Source organism: Carassius auratus, chromosome 23 (genome assembly GCF_003368295.1).
Source record: "Carassius auratus strain Wakin chromosome 23, ASM336829v1, whole genome shotgun sequence".
Taxonomy (NCBI): domain Eukaryota; kingdom Metazoa; phylum Chordata; class Actinopteri; order Cypriniformes; family Cyprinidae; genus Carassius; species Carassius auratus.
Genome location: NC_039265.1, coordinates 11452076 through 11472062, shown reverse-complemented (window position 1 = coordinate 11472062; position 19987 = coordinate 11452076). Strand labels below are relative to the sequence as shown.

General features: G+C 37.4%; 1 protein-coding gene across 1 annotated transcript; it reads left to right on the top strand.

Annotated features, from left to right (window-relative positions):
• The first annotated feature begins 1551 nt into the window (after nucleotides 1–1551).
• LOC113040877 (signal peptide, CUB and EGF-like domain-containing protein 3) lies at nucleotides 1552–18180 on the top strand. Its single transcript, XM_026199076.1, has 15 exons — nucleotides 1552–1626; nucleotides 3051–3198; nucleotides 5100–5222; nucleotides 5431–5547; nucleotides 5640–5735; nucleotides 7542–7658; nucleotides 8900–9058; nucleotides 9161–9364; nucleotides 10148–10309; nucleotides 10436–10603; nucleotides 11191–11352; nucleotides 11579–11776; nucleotides 13384–13536; nucleotides 13656–13735; nucleotides 14349–18180. Exons 1-15 carry the CDS (start codon nucleotides 1552–1554, stop codon nucleotides 14499–14501), a joined length of 2115 nt encoding a protein of 704 aa, XP_026054861.1. The 3' UTR covers nucleotides 14502–18180.
• Nucleotides 18181–19987: the final 1807 nt, after the last annotated feature.

The following is a 19987-nucleotide window of genomic DNA, read 5'->3' as shown; positions in this document are numbered from 1 at the left end:
GTTTTTTCCTTTTTTCTTCTTCACGTACCACTTAGCACAGAGAACTGAAATGTGCAATGAAGAATGAAGAATGCAGCGCTGCACGTACACACACCTGCTGTCAGAAGCGCATACTAACGCCCAAACACTCTAAAAATACACTTCATTGCATCTTAGCAGCCCAGCCTGACCTTCAAAAGAGTACTTTTTTATATTTAAAACCTGTTGTTTTTAAATCTGAGGCAGGGTTATAATTGGCTAGTTGACAATAAACATTTAATTCTGCACTCCATTTAAGGTGCTGAAACTGGTCCCAGTTTTCTTTTCCATTTATTTCTCCAGTCACCTTTTTGGTGACAACCTATCAAAATTCTGGACACTTTTACAATAAGAAAAAAAGCTTAGAATAGCTTTAGATGAAATATAGCAGTCACTCTGACAGCCCAAAAGTCCATGCACTGCAAAAAAAACAGATTCTTCCTGTATTTCTGTAACACTCTGCAGTACAAATATCTAAACATTCTTAAATCTAGATACATTTACTTGAGAAGCAAAAGTACTTAAAATTATTGTCATTTTTTATTAAAATTATGTCACACTTATAGTTAAATCAAGAATATTCTGCCAATGGGGTCAGGAAACATCAATTACATTTTTTGACCTCATTGGCAGATTTTTCAGCATACGGTCCCCTTAATTTTGACACATTTTTCAGAAAACATCAACTGTTCTTTTTTGCCTCTCAAGAACTTGTATCTCAATTAACCCCTCTGGTGCTGCTTTTTGAGCACAGACCTGAAAATACAATTTCCAGCCAAAATGGTCACATCTTGATTGCCTCTTTTTAAAGAAGACACTCTCTACAAGTGTAAAAAATATTCTACAAGTGTAAATGAAAAATGCACCAATAGTAGATTATATGAAATATATATATATATATATATATATTCAACACGTATAAAACACGTTTATTCGTGCCAAATTTGAGGTTGATAATGCAAATATTGAGCTTTCAGTAAGGTTTGGTTTTGGGCGCAGTACCAAACATTTGGTAGCAATTTTTGCACCAGATTTTCAAATAGTTATTAGTATCTTGGATAAATATTGTCCTATCCTAACAAACTGTACATGAATGGAAAGCTTATTTATTAGCTTTGGTGTCCTATACAAATCTCAATTTAAAAAACTTGACCTTTATGACTGGTTTTATGGTCCAGGGTCACATTTAGCCCACACAACCACATACACACTGCAAGGCATTGATTCAGCGAGGTGGCAGTAGGTCTCCTGGGTTATATGGTACCATAATGTCCACAGCAGGTCCTCCAGTTCCTGTAAATTATGGGGATTTGGTGATAGCACAAACCTACTTCTCAGTTTGGTGAATTTGGAGGCCAAGGCATTAACAAAAATCCACTATCATGTTCCTCGAACCTCTCCTTGATGATTCTGGCAGCATTATCCTGCTTATAATAGTTATCACCGGCAAGGAACACTGTAGCCGCAAATCGGTGCATCTGGTCTGCAACGTTCGGATGCCTGACAGCTGTCAGGGAGTGTGATGTTGGGATAATGGGGCCTAAAGTGTCCCAAGAAAACATCGCCCACAGAATAACACCACCTGTGTCTGCACCACAGAGCATCCAGGTGCCATAGCCTCTGTTGGTATTCAGTATATCTGTGCTCAGCCATTGATGTGATGCAGCAGGAATCTTGATTCGTCACACCAGGCCACTTTCTTCTAATCATCCACGGCTCAGTCTCAATGATCTTGGGCCCCATAATGGTCGCTTTAAACAATGGCTGCATGACGGTTCGTCGTTTGGCTATTCGTGCACCACTTTTGTCACATACACTACAGCAGCACATAAATAACCTACAAGGTGTGCCATTTCCAAGATCAACGTTTCGAGGTGCCATGCCAACACAATTTTTCCTTTATTAAACTGATAAATTGTCAGCTTGATTTTTCATTTTATTTTATGTGTGTGTGTAAGTGAGTGTTTTATATAGCAAATGCCAAAAATCTTTAACAAGTTTCATACCATTTCAATGAATAAAAAAAAATGTTTAATCAAAAATGAGCAAACAGCACCAGAGGGTTATGAATGTTCAAATGTTTGTACTTGAAAACAAGACGAAAATACTGAGATAGAACATCATTTTTCCAGTCTGCTGGTTGTTTTGCCTTTAGTTACCTTCGGAAAAGAAATGAAATCTGGCTTTTTACACTAAATCCAGGCAGTGTTGAGCCTCATGGGTATCAGAGGATGCATGTTGGGTTATTCATTGTTGTCTCTGGAGTCTAAAAAGTCCTTCAGTGTTATTCTCCTGCTGAGGCGTTGAGTGATATCTCCCCCACTGCACTCACATCCAGTCCCAGAACTGATGCTCACCAAAGACCAGAAACAGTGCAGACATCAGCAGGGTGATTTGTTAGACTGAACAAGAGTTTCTGGGGCATGTATTGATTGTGTAACCTTCATTTATGGAGCTGCTTCTTGATGCCACACTTGGAGGTAACCCGAGGAAGATGTGGCCTGAACTTATCTACAAAAAGTCTAAAAGCTTGTTAATAAGCTCTTTCACATACAAACTGTGAAAAAAAGTACAATGAGAATCAGTAAGGTCAAAAACGTGAAACAAAAATTAGAAGATGTGGTGAAAAAATTTGAGGCTGAAATACGAGCTGGACATTTTTGTTCCCATGTGATTCCCCGAAACAGAGATGAGGTGTACAGGGAACTTCTGCAGTAATGAGTGAGGTGGCAGTCAACAGAATCCAGAGGCCGACCCGAAACGGTCTTATGTTACGACACATTCCGTAATACGGCAGACGGGGGAGCGTTTAAGGCTAAATCATTTCCATATGTCCCGAGGAAATAAGGATGAGGGGTTAAATACCTCGGCTCTAGCCAGGTAATGTGTGTTAATGAACAGCAGAAGGTCTATTAAGACCTAATTGGGGTTTCCACTGAAATGCTTGACGTCAGATGAAGCACCACATGGTAATGTTCATTGTGGCTACCGGCTTTCCACACTACAGTGTGAATTCAATAGTTGTCATATGAATAACAGTGTTTGTGTTTCCTGTTTCTGCAGATATAGATGAGTGTTCATTTGACCGGGCATGTGACCACACATGCGTGAACTCACCTGGAAGTTTCCAGTGCTACTGCCACAAAGGTTACGTCCTCTACGGCGTGGCTCACTGTGGAGGTAAGCCATGCATTATGGGAGTTTCTGTGTTACAAGAACAATGTCCATTTCCTCTGCAGTAAAGAAACATCTAATAGAAAACTCATGTTGGTAAACCCACTAGCTCTTCTTGGTAGGACCTTGGGCAAACACATCCAATGAAAACTGAGACTTTCCTATATAAATGCTCTCCAGTTTCCTCTGGCTGCAGTCGGGACCCTAAACAAATCTGTTAAGGTTTTTCTCCACCTTATTTTGCAACCAAGCTCTTTTCTTTGAATGTGCGAGACTTCCGATTCACTATCTGCTATAGAAGCACAGTAAATGATACAAAGCTACTAAAAGTGAATGACAGTGGAAGCCTTGCAGATTTAAGTAACATATGGGCTTATGTTATGATAGATTAGGCACTAGCTGATGTTTCAGGCTTATCTTTGAAATAATGGGTACTTGTTACTTTTGGATGTCCAGGAAAGTCTTATGAAAGTCTTGTAATTATATAAGCAATTTCAGATAAACCCAGTGCTAAAAGTCATGGTTATCTTGTCAGTCAGATGGTTTCTTCCCGTCCAAGCTGCATCAGTGAATCTTGTTTCAGGGCTGATTGAGCAGATGAGGACTCATTTAGTGATGGATGTGTCTAACTATTGTTGAGAGGACCAGAAATAATGACTGTATCTCTGTGTCCGTTAGCACTAAGATAACACCCAGATTTATGGAGTTCTCTCTTTTGTTTCCAGAGAATGGTCATCGGTTTCCCATTGATAGGTTATCAGCGGGGAAATGGAAGTTAAAAACCCCTGATATACTCAGAGCGATGTATTTTATTTTTTTGTTCTTTGCTCAGGGATAGAAAGAAGTTTGAAATACCTTTGCAGTGGTTAACTTTATAACTTTCATTTCTGCTATAAAGCAGCTCTCCAGCGTGTTCATGTGTTTACTTGTGGCTGACCTCGATGGACTTAACAGAAGAAATGAACCGGAGAAGATTTCCAGAGCACCACATCATCAGCGTGGACCAATGGTGTTTTGATGGCGTTTACCGTTCGCCAAACTGTTTTGAACTCCTTAAACAAACTGATTTTGTTCTAAAATAAGTCACAACAGTTTGTTCTTCAGTTTTGCTTTAAGTATATCAGGGCCTTAAAGCTGCAAAAGCCTTGGGTTGGAATTGATTGTCGTAGGGTTTACAGTCCTAGAACTTTTTGGTTTAGGTCTTCCTCTATTCAAGTAGATTGGAGTTATACCTGCACGACTTGAAAGCAGCTGCCTGAGGGTGTCATCAAGTGGACTTGACTATTAAAAGGGACTTTGACCAAAGTCTGTAACTACAAGAGGTTAACAGAAGTGTCAATCTAACACTGGTTTTCTCTTCCCCCATCCCCTTCCATGCTCTTTAGATTAATGAAGGCTCGGGATCAGGGAAAGGAAATGTGAAAGTCAAAGGTTTAGCCTGGAGCCGGTTCAAATCTGATGGGGAACAAAAGAACGACAAAGACAAGGAAAACCCGACTAGCCTAGCAAGCGAGCTCTGTATTCCTTAAAGAAACAAAAAAAAACCCTGCTCTCCCACTATTCAGAAAATTTATGTTGAAACACATTTTGTCTTTGTCTCTGTTTTTAATCCACTCGTTTTGTCTCTTGTTTGGCTTGGGTTTTCTGTTTTCTATTTTTTTTTCCACTGCTGGTTTTGTTCCAGTGTTGGGGAGTAACTAACTAAAAGTACTGATGATGCTAACCTGTCTAATTTGTTAACTTAGCTTTTAATCCATGTTAGATTCACTTGTCACAATGGAAATTGAAGGTTGATTTGAGTGAATTGCATTCTTGGACGAAGTGAAGGTTTTCATCAGTTGAATTTCCATATTTATGTCCTTTATAACAAACATAAATCATTTATAATCGTCTGCTATGTTTTATAGATATTGATGAGTGCAGCATTAATCGGGGTGGCTGTAAATTCGGATGCGTGAACACTCTGGGCAGTTATGAGTGTACCTGCCCTCCTGGTTACAAACTGCACTGGAACAGGAAGGACTGTGTCGGTATGTGGACAAGAGGGCCACCTAGAGGCCATTCGGATGACACTAAAATATTATGATTCAAACCCAAATGCCAAAAACTCCAGATAAACTCCTTATTTGATAAATTATAGATTTGTATTAGTTGATTTTCTTTTAGATCCAAACACTTTTGATGCATATTAACATAATTCAGTGTACTTGCTTGGAGTTAAACGTACCATTTCTGCAGAGATCGTGAAATGTACATCCAATCTGGTCGCCCCCAAAGCCACCCTTACTTGCAGTAAGACTGGGAAAAAAGAGAGCTGCTCTCTCACGTGTGCATCCAAAGCACATTACCTATCAGGTACAAACCATTACCCTCCCAATTACTTAATTTAACGAGCTTGTGCAGTCAACTCTAATGCTGGTGATCGATTTTCATTTTACGTTTCACAGAATCAGACAACAGCTATTCTGTCAGCTGTGGAATACCCATCCTACGAGGTAAATCTCAGAGCAGATTAAATGCAAGCAGCGTCCAGAGCTGCATAGGTAAGATCATACATGCGTCCCAATATCTTCCTCATCTTACAGGCAGTAGAATCAAGTTTTTTTAATTTTTATTTTCACAAAAAGGGTATTCAAGTCATAACTGAGGAGTAGGTCAGTCAAGACTTGAATCTTGGCGACTAATGGTGTGCACTTTCCACAAATATGGTAGACCTTGACCATTTTACCATTGCAAGTTCCCTTACAGGTAATCGCATTAGAGGGAATCTCATTTTTGTAGTGAGATATGTTACAGAAACCATTAAGCATATTAACTATAGACTAACATTTGGACATAAACTAGCAAGTCTGTTACCCATTTTAGCATAGTGTTTATTATTTATCCTAATTTATTTATCAAAGTTTTAGTATGAAGGATTCCACATATAAACTAATAGAAAATCAAACAGATCATATATTATTAGGGCCCCAGCCACTAAGGAACACAGTCAGAAAACTTGATTTATATCTCACACATACTTGCACATATTCATATGAAACTTGGTACACTCACTGAGTCGAACAACTTTCTCACTTTTCGCATGTTATAGGTTCTGCCCAACAGGAAGTTGGTTATTCAGGGCTGTGTAAAAAGATCATGCTGTGGAGTTTGATATACTTGTCTTTTTATTTATTTTTTTACCCGATTGCCACCCAACTCAATTTGATCTCAAGTAGAGAAAGAAAACATTTCAGTGGTTTGTTCATGAAGATGAAGACTAAGCTGTAATGCAGGCAAAAATGATTAACCTGCTTAAAGATCAATTTAATCATTTAAAGATGCTTATAAATAATTTAAGGTTTGATAACACTTTACAATAATGGCTCATTTGTTAACTAGTAAATGCATTAACTGACAAGAACTATCAATGAACAGTATAATTTTACAGCATTTATTAATGGATGCTGATGTTAGATAATCAGAATGTGTTAATTTTAATTCACACTGCATTAATTAATGTTAACAGATAAAATTGTATTACTTAACTTATTACTAACATTAATAAATGCTTTATAATTATTGTTCATATTAATTTATATAGTTAAGTTTAATAACTGAAACCTTATTGTAAAGTATTGCCAAAGTTTTATATTTTGTTGTGTGTGTGTGTGTGTGTCTCTTGATGGATTGGATTAACCCTTTCATTGCTGTATTCATTAAAACCATTCTCCAGAAGTTACCTGGGTGGCGTTTGCGCTGATGGCTTGGGCCCGTCATCGCTGCTTGCAGCTATATTTTAATTTGATCTCATGTGGTTAATGATAAACATTTTCTTAATGCTAAGCCCCTCAATTTCACTGATTATTTGTTGAAAAATACTTAATTTCCTAAGACATTTCGGTCCTTTTTTGTACCCTATTTGCTTGAAAGTGCCGGCAAACAGAACCTGGAAAGCGATAAGACGTTTCTTTTGAGCAGCTGCAGTCGATGATTCTGAGAAACATAATGGAAGATACATCGCAGCTGTCCAATTACATGATCACTTGATGCGCTTGGCAAATTAGAAACTTATTTACCATGCCTGATGTTTGTTTTGATGTCAAACTTGTTTCACATTAGGATGCCTGTCACGGAACACTATAATCTCAAATTGCTGTTCCTCATAAGTGTTCAGAGTGAGCATAAAGCTAACACGAATCTGCTTTAAATGTTCACAAACAGCCCAGCTGGTTTTGTTTTTTCAATCAAGCGCGTTGCATGTAGCGAGCCAGCAGCTGTGAATTAATGTAGTTAGCTAGTAGTTGTCAGCAAGGACTTTATATGAATCATGTTGAGCTGCATGTCAAGGCCTCTTTGTTTGGTTGTAGAGACTCAGGCTCCTCCAGTGAAGCAGACGGCATCCTTCCGGATCAAGAACGCCAAATGTCACCTGCACCCGAAGCATAAAGGGAGGGCAGAGGACAACGGCAGACAGATCGGGCCAGGTCAGAGGTCATAGGGGCCAGGAAATGAAGGGTACCATGTCATTTCGATGGTCCCTGTTGTGGAATAAGGTCATAGGACTGTTTGTTGAGGGAGCTGCATTCTCATTTTGCTACATAGACAGCAATAATTGGGATAAAATGGATAGTTTACCCAAAAATGAAAATTCTGTTATCATTTACTCACACTAACTTCATCCCAAACCCATAAGACTTTAACATTCAAAATATTCCTAACATTTTTTCGAAGTAGTTCTAATATTCAGTCTTTCTCAACTAGTGCTGAAACTAATGACTATTTTGATAATGATTAGTTGACCAATTAATCTGAAAATGTAATCGGTCAACTAATTATTACCAAAATAGTCGTTAGTTGCAGCACTAGTTGAGAAAGACTGAATATTAGGACTGCTTCGAAAAATTTTTAGGAATATTTTGAATGTTAACCAAAGTCTTATGCAATAATGACTTAAAAAGCCTTTCTTTCTTTTTTTTTTTTTTTTGTGACAAAAAACACAATTCCACATGCTGCCTAATGCTGTCCTTCAAACAGATGTGCCAACTAAATGCTATAAACAATACTGTGTGGTGATTTGGTGTATGGAGAGTTTAAATAGACGAATGGACAAAGGACAGTTTAAATCCCTAAACTAAAAACAGAGATCATAAAGGAGATAATAAAGGAAACACACTCAGTGTTAACAGATGAGAGGAATGTTTTGTGTCAACACACAAATTAACTCTGAATACATTAACCTGTTACTGTCCCTTGTTTATTCTGTAAATGTAAGGAACGTCTAAATATATATATTCAATTACACACTGTTATCCCTTTACAGTTACTATCATAAAATTCTTGAATTACATGATGACTTTTAAACCTAAATTTAACATGCCATAACAGATATTTCAGCAAAATGAATCTTTTTTGCACTGCATATTAATTTTCTCCCTCCCTCTACTGCATTCAGTCTGTTCGAAGCACTACTGCTCGTTCAGTTAATCCTGAAGTTTAACACAGACTGTCAGGATGAGACATAATGCAAAAGAAAAAGACTTTGTTATTGTTCATATGTAAAACATTTTTGAAGGTGAGTAAATAATAACTATTTAAAATTTTGGGTGCCTTTAAATCCCCATTATTGCACAGTTCATGCAGAGTTAGTAAGTTGACAATCTAGTAGTCTTTCCAAAAAAAGTACATTGAAGTGCTCTCTTTGTGTGAATAATATCTTGATTTCCAGGTGGCCAACCGTGCAACAACTGCCTGGTCACGTTTGTTAACCTGAAGTGCGATTCGTCTAAGAAGGCCAAAGGTCGTCGGGCACGTAACCCATCAAGCAAAGAGGTCACGCGCATCACTCTGGAGCTGGAGGCTGAGGTCAAGCCAGGAGACGCCACTGGTGAGTCTGACATCATGACACATGAAATAAACCCAGAAAATGCAGGATGATCGTGGAAATGTGGTGCATGAAGGTCACAATGTTTATCTTGTTCTCCTGTAGGGAACTGTAACATGATGTGTCAAAGGCAGCGCATGGAGCAGCAAATTAAAGCATACATTAAAGCCCTGAAAAAATCCATCAACCAGGATCGTTTCCTCATCCGTGTGGCTGGATTGGAGTACGAGGTGGCACAGAAGGTCCCACAAGCTGGACTGAGGCAGGAGAACTGTGGACCGGGTCGAGAAAAAGACAGCGGCCGCTGTGGTAAGAACGGAAGAGTGAGCGGGGTATGTTTTATATTAACCCCTTCTCCACTGCAACATGATGCAAGAGAGCTATATCTTTTAACAAAGTGGCAAATGTTAAGAATGAATGAGAGCATCTACTAGAGATGGTCTGGGACTTGCACTGTCACAGAACAGTTGACTTGTAGGCCATATAGTAGAGTCTCTAAATTAGCGACTCATGAAATAAAAAGCTTTAGGTCTACAAAGGAGGAAACTTTTTTGAGATCATTATGAGACTGTGAAAATGTGTTGTTGTTTGCGTTTTATATTCCATGTCAGTTTTTCACCAAAAATACCTGGAAATTAAATAAAATGTGAAATATGAAATAAATTGTCCTGCATTAAGGTTCATAAAACTAACCTGCAGCATATAGAAATATGTTGTTGAAAGAGATTTGGCTTTGAGTCTGATCGACTAAGCTTGTCTGTTTTTCTTTGCAGAATTGGCACAAAATGTGTAAAATGAACAGAAGTTATGCCATTGCTGATTTTTGACAATGATAGTTATCTGAGATTGCTTGCAAACATTTATAAAAAAACTAATTGTAGTACTGACAACAAATGCAATGGAAACCGACTAAAACAAAGTTCACAATTTTTCAAGTTACGAATTATAGCATTTTACATGGATCGCTAAAAACCACAAGGTCTTTAGAGAGTCTAGTTTAAATGTTGCATTTGTCAAAAAAAAGAAAAAAAGAAACAGAGCTCGGAATTTCAGCTTCCTCACTGCTGCCCCCTGCTGGCTGCTCTCTCTTAGTCAGATGTTTGCCGGGGTCATACTACCACGGTGAGCAGGAACGCTGCATCCAGTGCCCACCTGGAACATTCCAGGAACGTGAAGGTCAGCTGGCCTGTGACCTCTGTCCTGGAGGAGACCGCCATGGCCCGACAGGGGCCCGCAACATTACGTCATGTGCAGGTAACTAGTCCTAGTCTATCTGTGTGCTTTGTAATAGATGTAAATGTTTGCTTCACTAGTCACTTATTCATGTTTCTCCTAAGAGTACATTTTTAAACATTCTTGGGCATTTTTATCTGTTTATAGGTCAGTGTCCACCTGGTTATTTCTCCAGCGACGGGTTCAAGCCCTGTCAGCTGTGCCCCGTGGGAACGTACCAACCTGACCCAGGACGAACTCTCTGTTTCCCCTGTGGAGGTGGGCTCGGGACCAAAAGAGAGGGCGCCAGCTCCTTTAATGACTGTGAGGTCAAAGGTCAGACATTTTGAGACTCAACAGTGCAGTGCATTTATATAAACCTAGACAGTGAGCAAAACACGGTGCACAGTTTGTATGTTGTTTACACCAGTGCCATCATTATAGGTTTTAGCAATATTAAAAAATTTGTTGCAATTTTTAGTTAACGTTTAACATATTAGAAATATTATGTGAGGAGAGTAATGAAAATTTAAATAAAGGTTATTTACTAAGGGTTGTGGTTTATTTAACATTGTTATTTAATGTCCAAATAAAGCATGTCTTAACGCATTTTGTGCATATGTTTAGTAGATTACTCGCACTTGATTACCATAAGATAGTTTGCGACCTTAAGCTAATTTGCGTTGCATTTTATAGATTACGTCGATAATTACGGAAATGATCCAGCTGCATCTGTATTCTTTAATTTGCACGTTGATTAACTTCGGTTTATTCCACTTCTATCGCACTTTGAATAGAATTGTTATCTCGCGCTAATTTGTACTGTTTAGTAAATCTGGGCGTCAGACTCTTGTGGTCCATGCGTGCACGAAGGATGCTTCATGGTTAATCAGCCCATGTGATATTGGTGTTTGTGTGTGTAGTGTTGTGTTCTCCAGGTCACTATTATAACACCTCAGTTCATCGTTGCATCCGCTGTCCTCATGGAACCTACCAGGCTGAGTTCAGACAGAACTACTGTATTTCCTGTCCAGGAAACACCACCACAGACTTCGACGGGGCCATCAGTGTGTCTCAATGCAAGAGTGAGTCCATTCATTCTTAAGCACAACTTCTGATCAGTCGAATAATCAGGCTAATTTGAAATCTGAAAATAAAAGCAATATGAGATTGGCAAATTGCATTTCGTGGGAGTTGATGTGTTTTACAGGATAAACCTGTATTTTAGCATTTAAGGAATAAAAAGTTATCCAGGTCTAGAAATGTTCCATTTTACCATAATGTTGTCTTGTTTGTTGGTGGTGTGTTCAGATCGGGAATGTGGGGGTGAAATAGGTGAGTTCATCGGGTACATCGAGTCCCCCAACTATCCAGGAAACTACCCGGCCAATGTAGAGTGCGTCTGGACGATCAACCCTCCACACAAACGCAAGATTCTGATCGTGGTTCCGGAGATCTTCCTCCCATCTGAGGATGAGTGTGGAGATGTGCTAGTAATGAGGAAGAACGGTTAGTTTTTGTTTCTCTGCTAGGCTTAACCTTTAAATCAACTGTCAAAAATGATTTCACACTTTCAGTGCAACATGCTAAAGATGGCCAGCTAGCGTTAACGTAGCCTACCGTTCAAAAGTTGAATCCTTTTTAAAGAAGTCTCTTATGCTCAAAGTTGCAATAATGTTAAAAATACTGTACAGAAGAATATTATTGCAATTTCAGATAACGGTTTTCTATTTGAATATACTTTAAAACTATTTTTTACTGTAATCAAAGCTGAAATTTCAGCATCATTAATTCAGTCTTCAGTCACATCATCTTTCAGAAATCATTCTAATATGCTGATTTATTATCAGTGTTGGAAAATGTTGGTACTCCTTGATATTTTTTTTCAACCTATGATAATTTTTTCAGGATGGTTTGAATTCCAAGTAAAAAAAAAAAATATATATATATATATATATAAATTTAAAAATGAAATTGTAAATAAAAAAAGTGTATATATATATATATATATATATATATATATATATATATATATATATATATGCTGTTCAAATGTACCTCTTTTAAATGTTTGGGGTCGGTCATTTTTATTTTATATAAATTTATATTTATTTCCAAGAAAGAATGTGTTAAATAAATAGAAAGTGATGGTTTATACTTTGAATAAATTGTTGTTCTTTTTAACTTTTTATTCATCAAAGAATTATGAAAGAAACTATCACGACTTCCAAAAAATATTGAGCTGCACAACTGTTTCCAACATTAATAATCAATCAGCATATTGCCGATAAATCAGAAAAGGGTTGTTCGAGCACTCTGAGAAAAAAAGGTACAAAAGCTGTCACTGGGGCGATACATTTTCAAAAGGCTTTGTACCAAAAGAGTCCATATTGGTACCTTAAAGGTACATCTAAGGTACAAAAGTGTATCTTTTGAAAAGGTACTGCCCCAGTGACAGCTTTTGTACTTATTTTTTTTTTTCTGAGCGTGAGATGAACTACACTAGCCTGCTGAAATTAAAAGCAGAGGCATCAAGTTGGACGCATTCTGCTCCCGGTAGTGACGCTCTCACAGTGTTTGCAAACTCATTCACAGGGGAAGTGAATTAAATGCAGTATTTGTCAAATACACGTTTCATAAATGTTTTCTTGAGTAACACAAACAATATACTGCTTAATACAGCACCATCTGTATCAACATAAACGTATACTATTTAAATACCAATAAAGGGTGGGTATGCATTGCTTTGTGGTGCCGCAAGAAGTGGAAAAAGCCTAATGATATCTGAATTATCTTGTGACACTGAAAACTGGAGTAAAGAATGATGGCCATTCTGCTTTGCATAACAGGAAAAAAATTATATATTAAACCGTTATTTTAAATTGTATTATTACAGTTGATTGCTGTTTTGCAGCCTTGATGAGCATAAGAAACAACTTAAAAAAAAAAAAAAACACTTAAAACCCAAACCTTTGGACAGCAGTCTAGGTTTGATATTAGTGTTATAAAATATTGACTTACCAGGGTTTCTGCAGTCTTTCCATGTTAGTGGAAAGTGAAAAGACTCCTCAAAATAGGTTAGCTTTGATTTGAATGCTGACATTTTCTTTCCTTAGGGTCAGCGGCCTCTATCACCACTTACGAAACATGTCAGACGTATGAGAGGCCGATTGCATTTACAGCACGATCACGCCGCCTCTGGATCAACTTCAAATCCAACGATGTAAACAGCGCTCGCGGATTTCAGATTCCATACGTCACTTACGATGGTACGGTCTCGAGATCAGCCCTAGTCTGTGTGTGTGTGTGTGTAATGCTACAAATTCTCAGGAGAAAGATTTGTGATGGGTTTCATTGTCACTAAAGTGTTTGATTTTCTTGTATTTAGAAGACTATGAGCAACTGGTTGAAGACATTGTAAGAGACGGAAGACTTTACGCCTCTGAAAACCATCAAGAAATACTTAAGGTCAGTTTTGCATGGAATGCACTGCAAAATGAAAAGCATTTTTTTCCCAATACAAATCTAAACATTCTTAAGATAAATTAACATGAGAAGTAAAATGATTTAAAGTGCTTCAAAAGTTCAAAAGTCTTTGAAACAATGTATCAAAAGCAAGTTTTTGTTTAAAAAAGAAAAGAAAAAGTATCTGCCAATGGGTAAAAAAATAGTTTTCCCCTTTAAAACTAATTTACTTTTCTGTCCCGACTTGCAGATGTATTTCTTGTTTCACTTAATTAAGTGAGCTTTTAAATAAAGCTCACTTAATTTCAATACTGTTGTTTTTAGAAAAAAGCAACTTAGTTTCTTAAATTAACAATGTTTAAATATTTATACTGGAAAACAAGAAAAACCATTTGTAATGAAGTCTAACTTTGCAATGCATGTGTTATTTTTTATGTCTCATTTACTATATCTCTTTATGGGAAACCCGTAAATTGCTCCAAGTGTGATTTTTGCTTAAACTGTATTTTAAGTAATAAAATGATTGTTTAAACTGCTTGTTTCCATGCAATGACCATACATGATGATGCAATTTACTCCAGGTCTCATTCCATTTCACTCTTTTGTTTCTCACCAGGATAAAAAACTGATTAAAACTCTGTTCGACGTGCTGGCTCACCCAAACAATTACTACAAGTACTCAACTCGGGACTCAACAGAGATGCTCCCGCGCTCCTTCATACGCCTCATCCACAGCAAAGTCTCCGCCTTCCTGCGTCCGTACAAATAATCAAAAGCGCCATCCGCCTCCACACACCTCCTGTCACCTGGCCTCGAGTCAATAGGATCCTACACACACATTTAAAGGAAATACACACACACACACACACACACACACACATTTTCAATGGCACACGCACAACCACACTATGCAGATGTTTCACTTTAACCTTTTTCTTTTCTTTTTCTTGTCAGTCATCTCTGAGGGGAAAAAAAGCTTCTGTGTGGTCTACATGTAACGCAGTCATATCGAGCCAAACCGAAGTGTTTTCTTTCTCTACGTGTCGGTCACCTTTCTGTGATGTGTCGATGTTTTGTTTTTTTAATCGTTCTGTGGTTTGCACGCTCAGTCCTGAGGCATCCCTAAGAGAAAGATGATGTTTGGGTGGTTCCCACACCCCCCGTTAAGAGCGACGTGTGAGTTTAAACACGCCTGATTGTGTTGTACAGACTAAAGAAAGTTGTAGCATGTCAAAGAGAAGAAAAATATTTTGCCGAACTGGAGCTAGCTGTGATTGTGCTTTAAAAGTAGGCTTTTTTTCCCAAGTTCCAGCTCTCGTAAACTCGTAGTTCTCAAGATAAATGTACAATCTTTTGTATATCTGTACTTTTAGTGTGCTCTTGGTAAGATCTAATTCATATCAAGCATTTCACGATGTTAAAGCATTATATTTGAGCTCCTAGAGCATACATTTAATCTCTAAAGGTCATGCTGTTAAAACAGTAATGTTTTATTAAGGTCTAGCTGTTCGGATTGTATTATTGTCAACTGCATATTCTTCAATTTCCTAATATTCAAGTTAATTTAACATAAAGAGGCATAAGAGATATGTGGGTTATTGGAAAGGCTCGGGTGATGAAAAGGTCAGTTGGTATTGTAAAAACTGTTAACACTCAGTTCTGTGAAGGTTTTTTTGCAGGACATGCAATTGCTGCTTCTTCAGAAACGTCACTTTAAGCCTTCGGTTTTACCTAATGCGATTCAATAAGTTTCCTACAGAGAAGAGCAGTCGAGGGGACCAACTCTTTCACAGGTTGGAAGTAATGTTTTCATAATGCAGACATGAATCACTGATACACTGATGATATGAATCACATAAACCACAGGTTGGATGGACTTGAGTAAAATAAAAATAAAATATGGCTCCGCTCCACATTTCAGGATGAAAGGACAGTGTTTTGAGATTTTGCACAATATGTAAGGACCCAAAGAGAAGCAGCATATGGGTTACAGATGTTGGGTTTCACCAGAACGTGGTGAGAAGTGCCTGAAGTGCAAAAGGTGTCGGGATAAACCTGTGGATGTGGACATTCATGAGTGTTTCTTGTATGAATTATGAACCCGTTTATAGGTAAAGCCCTTCACCTAAAGTTAGAAAAGAACAAGGAGGTCAAACCATACCCAGTTTGATATGTAAACACGAAAGGACTGGTCCAAATGGTCATTTACTTTTCTCTTTTTTTTGTATATTGTAAATATGAAATAAACGTAGACTAATTGGAGCCTGAGAGATAAGTCCAAACACAAGTTGTTCTCCCGACCTTGTATTTACCGTTGTGCTATCCTCATGTCCAAGGCTGACGCAAAAGAACTTTAAACATTATCACCAGATACTTACTCTTTGCAAGTATGCAAACGCTTGGCCAATGTGTTGCAAGCACATTGGTCCCAGTTGTATATAAACATGCACTCTTGCATTCATGCAGTCTTTGGGCCTTAAAGGAATAGTTCACTCAAAAATGAAAATTAGCCCATTATTCACTCACTATCAAGCCATCCCAGTCGTATATGGCTTCCTTTCTTTCAGATGAATCCAATTATAGTTTTATAAAAAGGTGTTGCATGCATCGGTCCAAAAGAAGTGAAATAAAGCGCATCCATGCATAATAAAAAAGTGTCTCACACGGCTCCGGAGAGTGAACGCAGGCCTCGTGTAGCGAATCATTGCATTTTTGTATGAAAAATATCCTTTTTTAAAACGTAATAATCAATTTAATCTAGCTTACACCAACAGATTTACACAGAAGCAGTTCCGGGAGCATGATGTATGGAGGTCAGCATTGTGCATTTGTTTTGATCTCTCTGCTGCATTTCCACATTCGTCACTTCTGAGCGGCGCATTCCCAAAGCTAACCTCATACGTCATTCCCCCAGAGTTGCTTCCATAAATTAAATAGATTATTATGTTTTAAATACAGATATTTTTCTTACAAAAATGCATCGATTTGCTACAGGAGGCATTTTTTCACCCCCAGGAGCCATACGAGGCACTTTTTTATTATGGATGGATGTGCTTTTTTTCACTTCTTTTGGACTGATGCATGCAACACCCACTGAAGGCCATTAAACAGCCTGGAAGATCAAAGACCATTTTTAATATATCTACGACTGGATTCATCTGAATGAAGAAAATCATATACACCTAATTTTGTAATTAGGTGTATATGCTAATTTTTTATTTTTGGGTGAACTAACTTTTTGAAATAAAAAAATAAAAAACATAAAGCTTGCTCTATACATCAACTTTGACTTGCTCAATGATATTCTCTTCGCCATCTCAGTAGTTCACCTAAAAGACAAATCTCCCTGTAGTTTACACTAATGAAGTGCTCAGAATGCAACATAGTACTTGCACATTTCAGAAAACGGCAATTAATTAAAACAAGCTTTAAAAAAATGCATTTACATAATTGCGTAGAATGTTTTGGGACCATTTCTGTGCTAAAAAAAAAAGACAGTTTTGTGGTATTGACTTTGCTGGCTCCACATGGGATCAAATGCATTTAACCGTAATCTTTGCGTTTAATCCAAATCTCTTTTAATTAAAGTTAATCCATCTACAGATACACATGGTTGTCCCACCCAGTTTTTTGTTTGTTTGTTTTTTGGTTATGGACAGAAAATGTTAACCCTGAAGACTATATCATAAAATCCAACTAATCCAACAATCCAAACTAAAGAGATTGGAATTTGTGTGATATTTGCAAAGGTTATTTTACGAAGCAGTTATTGACTTTTTAGGTATTTTGTACATTTGTCAGCTATTACATGGGTCACTAATATAATTGTTTAAATGTATAAATATGATAGTATAGAAAGATAGAAATAAAATAAAATCTTGAATTAACCCAAGAAGAAGTGAAATGTCAATACTGCCCCACTCGCAGAAACAAAAACTCACCATCTATTACTAAACATGTCATGTGTGCAGCACTGCAAGTTGGATATTTCAGTCAAAAAAATGGATGGGTCATATGTGAAATAGCCATGAAATGAAAAGTTTGTGGCAAAGTAGTCAATGTTTTGTTGAATGTTCACTAAAAGAAATGCAGAGTATTAGCTACTCTAACTAGTCAATGTCATTGGCGGTCTGTGACTGCTGCTTTATTTTTATAATTTCCCCTCTGTCTTTGCTCTACCAAACCCATTTTAAACCATGTTAAATTTTTCTGATAAATAATCCATATTGCTGTTTTATTTTTAATTTTTGTGTTGTTGTTATTTTTTCATTTATCTTTTCCCCATTTTTCTTTTAACCAGTGTCTTTTTGTTAGAGAAAAAAAAATACTTTGCCACAATGTTTCATGGAATGGGAAATGGTATTTGCACTTGAAATTTGTTTATGCTCATGTAAAAATGTCTGGATTTTGTATTGTCTTTTTAAATGAAAGAAATTGGTGTTCCTAAAGTTGTCTGTTTTGATTTCTTTGCATGTATACAGAAAAAAGGTCACTAGAACACAAAAGCAAAAAATATAAGATTTAAATAAAGGTAAACAATAAACAATAATAGTGAATACATAAAAGTATCCACAATGCAGAAGAGTACATAAATATAGTCACTCATAGAGCATCACAGTCCCGCCCACAGCTGGTGCCGGAAGTAAAAATTCAATGCAATTTCTGCATTGACATTTGGGATATAAGCCATAAAAACATAACCATACATGGTAGACTTAAAACCAGCTACGGCTGTACTAAGTGATAGTATATGCTGATATAAACGCAAAAGGATCATGGGGCACTAACCTTGTTTTGATATAAATGCCTTTTATTCGCGATGTCTTGGCTAAGTACTTCATTACCCACAATCCTGAACAATCCCACAATCCCACAGTGATGCTTTTGATTGGTGGAGCTCGTGTAACCGTCTGGTTAAACCCCGCGAAGGTCCGTGAAGACTGAAGATCATTAATATAAAAATAAATTTAAAAAAAAACCTGTGTTGCGTTTTTGCACGGTAGACTTATCAGTGCAATCATGATCTCCTTGGCTGCCATGAGAGTTTTGCAGGGAGGTTGGTAACTTTAGTTAGCATTATCGTCCCCTTTAGCTAGGCTACTGTAGCCTTCATATGGCATGAGTCATATCAAGCATTTTATAATGCCACTGTCAAAACAATATTTAGCCTAGGCATACCTTATTGTGCATTTACTGAACATTTGTGTAATGGCAACGACATGTGTTGACAACTGAGCGGTGATTGCAGTCAGGTGCAAAGCACTGCACCATGTTGCTGACGTTATTGTTCATCACTTTCACACACGCACACAAAATATATAAAATACACGATGGTAAATATAAAAATCAATACACAACCTATATAAAACACTATTTATTTACACGATTAATACTGAAAGAACTGCTATTACTACACATTCACTGTATAAAATAAAATTCACTGGAGGAAAAAGTTTGCGCGAACTTTATGACTTATCTTCGCCGTCATCAGATTTGGAAGTCGCTCTAAAGGCTCGTTCGCGGGCTGCATCCGAAAACTGAAAAATGCTGCCTTCGGAGGACGCATTCCAAGGCCGTGAGGCATCAAGGCAAATCCGAATTCAATGTTAGCTTCACTTCCTGTCTCATGAGATGCCTTCATCTGGCCGATTTTTGAAGGCAGCATAGATGTATCCTTCGCTGCCTTTGACATCCCACAATCCTGTGCGTTACATATGGAAGCATATGGGTAGCATTATTCAATTTGGGATGTAATATGCAAAATGACAATGCAATATGTAAAATGGCAATGCATTTCTGTATTTACATTTTCCAATACATTTGTGCAACGTTTGGTGCAAAATGAAAATGAAAATGAAATTACATAATTTTCATTTGCCATTTACTACACCAGTTTTAATATGTAAAATGAATATTAATTTTAACGCTTTATAAGTTGCAAAATTAAAATGAAAATGTATTACAGAAATGATTAGATATGTCTAACATGTTAAAGCAAAAACTGTGGCAAAATGATCATTTAAATGCTATTTTTCTTAATTGCATTAACACTCACAGTCAAGACACTTACGATTGCATTTTCATTCGGTGTCCCGCAATGAATGTAGCAAAACTCAATGTGCACATTGAAAATGCATTCCGAGCCGATCACGTGTCCCCGCCCTCGCGCCACGTCAATCATTGTGTGAACAAGGCGGGGCTTACAGAAGGTCAGAGACTCAAATCTCAAGAAGAGGATTCAATCAAGTGAGACAA